Raw genomic sequence first — 7,220 nt, forward strand, 5'->3', positions numbered from 1 at the left:
CCCCATGTTTATTCCTATGTTAACCTGAGCTTTATTTGATGTCTTAACAATTCACTCAAGTGTTGATTTCTTGTTTTCACTGTAGTTTGAGGGACTTCATATATATATATCCATATCAATAATCTGAGAGTGCCCAAATGGACAATGGCTATAATTATGTCTCTCCTAGCACCACTCCTTGGAAGGAAGATTGGGCGATCTACTTCCGTAGTGATACTGCCTCGGAAACCCAAGGAGGGGTCACTATGAGTCGGGTCCGACTTGACAGCACATAACAACAACAACAACAGAGTTTATAACAAATGTAGGTTATGCCAAGTTCAACTAGTACTTAAAAACAGCTTTGTAATCATGATGAGAATGAGAATGATGCTTTCATTAAGATTTGGTTCTGTTGACATCCTCAGCCAGTACAAATCACTGACAGAAGATTTTGCTTTGATCCAGGACCTTCTTTAAAGCCCCCTTCAGCTCACTGTTTCTTAGACTGTAAATGAAGGGATTCAGTACAGGGGTTACCACAATGAAAATTACTGATGCCACTAGGTCTTTTCCAGTTGAATGATTGGATATAGGAGTCATATAGATCTTTGTGATTGCTCCATAGAAAAGAATGACCAAGGCAAAGTGGGATCCACAGGTGGAGAAAGCCTTGAATTTTCCTTGGATAGAAGGGACTTTCATCACAGCAGAGATGATGCGTGTATAGGATGCCAGGATACACGCTGAAGGTACCACAAAGAGCAGCCCCACCACAACCAGAACCATCAGTTGATTAAGGCTGGTATTAGAACAGGATAGAGGGAGGAGAGAGTTGATATCACAAAAGAAATGGTGGATGACATTGTCAGAGCAGAAGTGCAGATGGGCCATCATAACAGTGTGCAAGAGGGAATTCAAAGTGGCAATGACCCAGGGAACAGCCACCAGGCAGGTACAGAGATGGGGCGTCATAATGGTGGAGTAATGCAAAGGGTGACAGATGGCCACATAACGGTCATATGCCATCACTGTGAGGAGAAAATTGTCCATATTAGTAAACAGTATACTGAAGTACATCTGAGCCAGGCAGGCAGGATAGGAGATGGACTGAGCCTGTGTTTGGATGTTCAGCAGCATCTTGGGAACCGTAGTTGAGGCAAGACAGAGGTCTACCAAGGACAGATTGGTGAGGAAGAAATACATGGGTGTGTGGAGGTGATGATCTGAGGCAATAGCCAGCAAGATGAGCAAGTTCCCCAACAGTCCTGTTAGGTAGAGACACAGGAAAAGTACAAAGAGGAGTGCCTGCTGCCCTGGCCAAGTGGAGAAGCCCAGGAGGAGAAATTCAGAGACACTGGTTTTGTTTCCCTTTTCCATCGCTTGGATATATCTGCATGAAAGCCCAGAGGAGGAAATATTTTTCCAGAAAAATTTTCCCTTTGTATTTTGTAAATGCTCACATATTCTAGTTCCATTTATCAGGTACTCTCTCTTTGGCTATCCTACCTCATCTGTGATTTTTTCTCCCAAGGCTTACTGAACCTCAGGTGTGTCCTTTCACCCCATCACTCCATCAGTTGTCTTTCCATATATCCTCCTTTTCTGCAATCTCACCTCATCAAACATTTCCATGGGATTTGTACACATCTTGTCCCAGAATGCTGACATTCTCTTCCTACCTATGAAGTTTACACCAAGTTTTGCATATTCTGCATTATGTGTGGTTGCCTGTCAGCTGTGTGTTGGACCAAATCATGAGACAGACACACAAAATGATTCTATGGTAAGCATTGATATTTAAATGCAAAAAATTTGTGCAAATATTTGTCTAACATCATATGAACCATCCTACTTAGAAAATAGTAGACAACTACCACATAGAATTCATTAAATGGATATGCATTGACTTATCTCTGTAAAGGTTTAAAAGAAAAATATATGAATGACTTATTATGTATAAGAAGGTAAGCCTCCAAAAGTAATTTGCATAAAAACTGCAAACATCATAGGAAAATATTTACATATAAATTTAAAAGCAGAACACAATAAAGTACATTAATTGGTTTTATAACATGTGTACAAATACATGTCTACCACTTTCTAAAACAAGAATTTTCCCACTTCCCTTCTTAAAACCTTCCAGTGATTTGGGACAGAGGGTTTGAGTTGATTTGATTTTCAATCCAAATTCCAAATTCTTTATCATGGCATACAAGGTTCTTAATGAATCCTTTTCTTACTTTTCTGTCCTGCTACAATTATTTTTTCACTACTAGAGTTTTTTGTCACACACTGTAATTTTATGTGTAGCTGTTCTCATTTTGGAATTCTCTGACCACTGTATCTAAAACTTCCTTCCAAAAACTCTCTATCACATTGCCCTGTTTTTTGTCTTCATGTCACTCACCACCATGTGGAATGTACTTTTTTTTTTTTTAAAAAAGTTATGCTTATTAATTTTCTAATTTTCACCAGTAAAATGTAAGTTCTATGGGGGCAGGGAATTGATTTTTTACTTCTCTCTCTCTCTTTTTATTTATTTATTGCCATTTTATATATGTACTATTGTGTATGGACATGTGTATGTGTACATGTATTATGATGAATAAAAAATGACAGAGAGGTAAAAACAAGGATGCAAGAAAGGAAGGAAGAAAATACTTTTTATAGCCTCAGGATTTTTTTTTTAAATATCATGAGATCGTGAGATAGAATAGAAATAATGTCCTCAATGTATTTATAGGTGTTTTATCCTAGGTCATATAACATATAATAACATACACACACACACACATATATATACACACACACACACACACATATATATGTGTGTGTGTGTATATATGCATGTATTTATGTATATATATATAAATGCATACACACATATATATGTATACATACATATGTTTTCATAAATCATTCTTGCTTGTAAGATTTTGGAGAGCATGTGGATTGAATCTTATTCATCTTTGTGTAGGGATGAATATCAGAAGATACACTATATGTATGATTGCATTATTGGTTCTCTACTCAACTCCATTGCCTTGTGTCTGAGCTAAATGGATGAAGAGTGTTGTGGCAGAAAATAAAGGAAATTAAGGGACTCTGTTGGGCCACATTTTCAGAGATTGGATAATAAAGTATGAAACTGAATGGAAGAGAGAACTATTTCATACACATATACAAAATGGAGAAAGGCATAGGCACATGGGATGCCAGAGAACACTGAGCTGCTTGGCATTAGCAGCTGACAGAATCAATACCCTGACACTGGTGTCACTTTTCTCAAATGAGTATCTGACAGAACAATAGAGAGAATGGCCATATCAAAGAGAAGGAAAGTGGAGGATTATACCCATCAGAGAGTAGACAGAGAGCTCCAGTGAGATCTATAGCAGGTAAAATAACGGCCTGCTGCTAATAACCACTCTTGGGCTGATAGGCTGATGTGTCTTGGGGAAAATAGGGTAGAGTTGAATCACATTGCTTGGCACAACAGCATTTGAGCAGAACCATAATCTCAGATATTTCTTGATTTGAAATCTAGCCCATTTTCACTAAGCCAACAGAGCATCTAGAATTTCACACTTGTATTTCCCATTAATTAATTAATTACACAAATGGTTCTCAAAAAAACCAAACTCACTGCAGTAGAGTCATGGCGACCCCTCCTTGGGTTTCCGAGGCAGTATCACTATGGAAATAGATTGTCCAATCTTCCTTCGGAGGAGTGACTGGTGAGTTTGAACTGCCAGCCTTCTGGTTAGCAGTCAAATGCCTTAGGCACTATGCCATCAGAACTCCCAAATGGTTACTAGACATCTATTATGTGTTAAGCAATGCTTGGTGACCTTGCGTGGGGCTTGTACTTGTCTTCCTTGTCTAAGTAAAGACCCACTTTCTCCTTGTGTCTCCAGACCTGCTCACTTCCCATTGCACTTACCAGGTGTTCATATCAGGAGCCTCTGGGCAGAGACTTTAACTTCCAAGACTCACTCAGAGGTAATGAGAAAAATAAAAAAGTGAAAATAATTGTCTTCCAGAATGTACGGGATTGAGATGCGGAATGATTCTTGGAATAATGGTGCAGTGAGAGCTAGAGTGAGGAGAGGCTTTCCCACGTTTAAATGTAGAATTTCTTTTCAGTCCCTGGGAACCCAATCTTAACATGCTTCCTTAACTCTAGCAATAATTGCTTCATTCCCCTTGTGGGTTTCCCAACTGCAATCCTAGGGATAATGGACTTGACAGACAAATTCCCCGGAGAAAATCAAGAAATTAAAGATACGGAAGTTCACAGGATTCCAGGATTATTACAGACCTCACATCATCCCCAGAACTCCCAAACTACAAAACAAAACATTACATCAATGAAAAATAATCCTTTTCTTCTTCTTCTTCTTTTTTTTTTTTTTTTTCTGCCAAATCTATATATGGTCATGGGTATTGTAGTAGTTAAGGTCCTCTGTCAACTTGGCTGGGCCTGGTTTTGTGTGGCTGGGCACCTGGAGGTAGTTATTCCCCATGATGAGACTGGTAATCAATTCCATGGTGGAATCTGCTGGCACAGCTTAGTAGCTGCCTTAGGGATGTGGTCTGCTTCAAGTACATAAGAAGACAGCTTTGAGAAAGGTCTCAGAGCTTTTTGGCATGCTTGAACCCTGTATGTAGCTGAGTCTTCCTTCTTCATTCACCAGCCTGCCATGTTGTCTGCCAATCTTGGGACTGTTAATAGACTTAAATTATTGGCCTGCTGGATTGCTGGATAAACTTGGGACTGTGCTATTTCACTTGTCGACCTTGGGTTTGTCAGCCTCAGCAGCCAGCAGATGCCTGAGCTAAGAGATGCCTCCAGCTTCAGTGGGCCAGGAGCAAGAGGCAGAGCTGAAGCCCAAGGTCGAGAGGCTCTCACCCAGCCCCTAGAGCTGGCACTTTGAACTCAGACTTCTAGCCTTCAGAACTGTAAGATAATAAATCTCTGTTTGTTTTAAACCACCCATTTGTGGTAAGTCTGTTGTTGTTATGTGCCATCGAGTTGGACCCAACTCATAGCAACCCCTTCTTGGGTTTCTGAGGCAGTATCACTACAGAAGCAGATTGCCCCATCTTCTTTCTGAGGAGTGGCTGGTGGGTTTGAACCGCTAGCCTTCTGGTTAGCAGTCAAGTGCCTTAGGCACTATTCTACCAGAGCTCCTAGAGACTGCCTGGCTACCTGGTGGGGAGAGCCTAGTGGGTTTGAACTGCCTGCCTTGGGTGTGGCAGGTGACTGCCTGAGGCCTGAGGCCATCCCCTAGGGCTGGTAAATCTGTTAGAGTGGCACTAAAACTCACTGCTGTTGAGTCAGATCCAACTCATAGCGACCCCTCCTTGGGTTTCTGAGGCAGTATCACTACAGAAGTAGTTTGCCCAGTCTTCCTTCTGAGGAGTGGCTAGTGGGTTTGAACTGCTAGCCCTCTGGTTAGCAGTCAAATGGCTTAGGCACTATTCCACCAGAGCGACACTAGAGAACCAAAATAGGTATATTCCCTTTGGCCTATCCATACCTGATCATTTTCCCTGTCTACCTCAGTACCCACTGTAGATTGATGTTTGTTATTACTGATACTGCAGTATTCTGTATGTAAAAGTATTCGCCTTTGTTGTGTGCACCTCTTGTGCACCTCTCCGTGTCTTCCTTTTCCTTAGTGTTATTGTACTTGTCACTCACTTTTGGTATATTGCCTTTCCACTTACCCAAATCAATACCTTTGAAGGAATGAATGATTTCTTCCTTAATAGAATTGATCCAGTCTCCAAATAAAAGGTTGTCTTCTCTCCCTGCAGCACTCTGCCAGCAATACTATCCTAGGGCATGCTTAACCTGCTTTTTCAATAGTGCCTCAGATTCAAGACCAATTTTGTGACAAAGGAGGTGAGACAAAGGACACATGACCATAGGATTCACTGGTCTTGCCATCACCCAGAAGCGCCCAGCCTAAGAGAACAGTGGAATTACCTCTCAAAGGCTAAGCTAACCTGCTAACTTGGGGTTAACTCTCAGAGGGTTTAGGATGCTGCACTCCAGGATACTGTATTTGCATAAAACAAACACATGGTACTGTGTTCCCAATTACCATGTATGATGCTGTGTCTCTAAGTGCTATAATATATGATTTCATGAGCCATAGGGTGTGTATCTTAGTTTTTCTGTGTACCAAACCACTCTAAAACTCAGTGGCTTGAGATATCAACCATTGACTTCATCATAATTATGTGTGTCAGTAATTTGTACTAAGCTCAGCTGGGTAGTTCTTGGCTGGACACACTCAGATGCCTGGAGTTAGCTAATGGGTGTGGTGAAAGTGAATTACTTAATATGGCCCTTCTAGCAATAGTCTTGTAATACTCCCAGCAAAAGATTGGGTGGGTTCATATAAATAAGGTGTATGGAACCCTAATGTGGATATTGGTCAGTTTTGCAATCCTGTTAGGCTTAAAAGAAAGCCAATTCCTAAGCATTGGAGAGACCTGGCTACCACCAAGAAGAGATGGTAGCAAAGTGCATCCTTTGGACCTAGGGTTTCTGTGCTGGCAACTTCCTAGATCCAAGAGAAACAACAGCAGAGAGAGTGAGAGATGACAAAAAGCAGCAGTACAGAAATAGCAGCAGCAGAGACAGCACAGCGAAGAGACTGGCACAAGACAGTGCAGGGGGCTGCCCAGCCCATGGAGGGAGAAAGCTGAGTGCCTTCAGGCAAGAGACTTGCTGGTAGAATAGGGCCCACTTATTGGTGGAGCTAGGCTCCCTACCCATGGAGCAAGAAAGCTGAGGGCCTTTGGGCAGGAGGCTTGCTGGCAGAGTGGGGTGCCTCTGGGCATTTGGTAGAGCTGGGTTTGCTGACCCACAGAACTAGAGATGAGCACCTTCAGGCCAAGGCTTACTGATGGAGTGGGGTGCCTTTGGGCACTTATTGGCACAGCTAAAAGAGCTTTGTAACACTTGTAACACTTGAGCAAGGCAGAGGCTGAACTGAGGGGTTATGGTATTGAGGCATAGAGAAGAGACCTGCCTGTGGACATGACGAGGCTGTCCTGGTTGAAGAACCATGTCCTGAGTCATTTCCAATACTTAATTTTAACCTATCAATTCCCTAATAAACTGATAATAGTGAATATTTTCTGTAAGTTCTGTGTGGTCATTGCAAAAATTTACTAAATTCAGCAGAGAAGTAGAGAGTGTTGTGGGAGGGACAATCAGT

At 41.6% G+C, this 7,220-nt stretch overlaps 1 protein-coding gene across 1 annotated transcript; it reads right to left on the reverse strand.

Moving 5' to 3' along the window:
- Nucleotides 1-417: 417 nt before the first annotated feature.
- LOC103210596 (olfactory receptor 1F12-like) lies at nucleotides 418-1,402 on the reverse strand. Its single transcript, XM_007956511.2, has one exon. The coding sequence runs from the start codon at nucleotides 1,357-1,359 to the stop codon at nucleotides 418-420; it is 942 nt and encodes a 313-aa protein (XP_007954702.1). The 5' UTR covers nucleotides 1,360-1,402.
- Between the last annotated feature and the right edge of the window lie 5,818 nt (nucleotides 1,403-7,220).

This window comes from Orycteropus afer, unplaced genomic scaffold (genome assembly GCF_000298275.1).
Source record: "Orycteropus afer afer isolate SDZICR_OR568_19922 unplaced genomic scaffold, OryAfe1.0 scaffold00627, whole genome shotgun sequence".
Lineage (NCBI taxonomy): Eukaryota > Metazoa > Chordata > Mammalia > Tubulidentata > Orycteropodidae > Orycteropus > Orycteropus afer.

Bases quoted from the DNA above. Each gene is read 5' to 3' on its own strand.
- LOC103210596 (XM_007956511.2), bottom strand. From the start codon at position 1,359: ATGGAAAAGGGAAACAAAACCAGTGTCTCTGAATTTCTCCTCCTGGGC.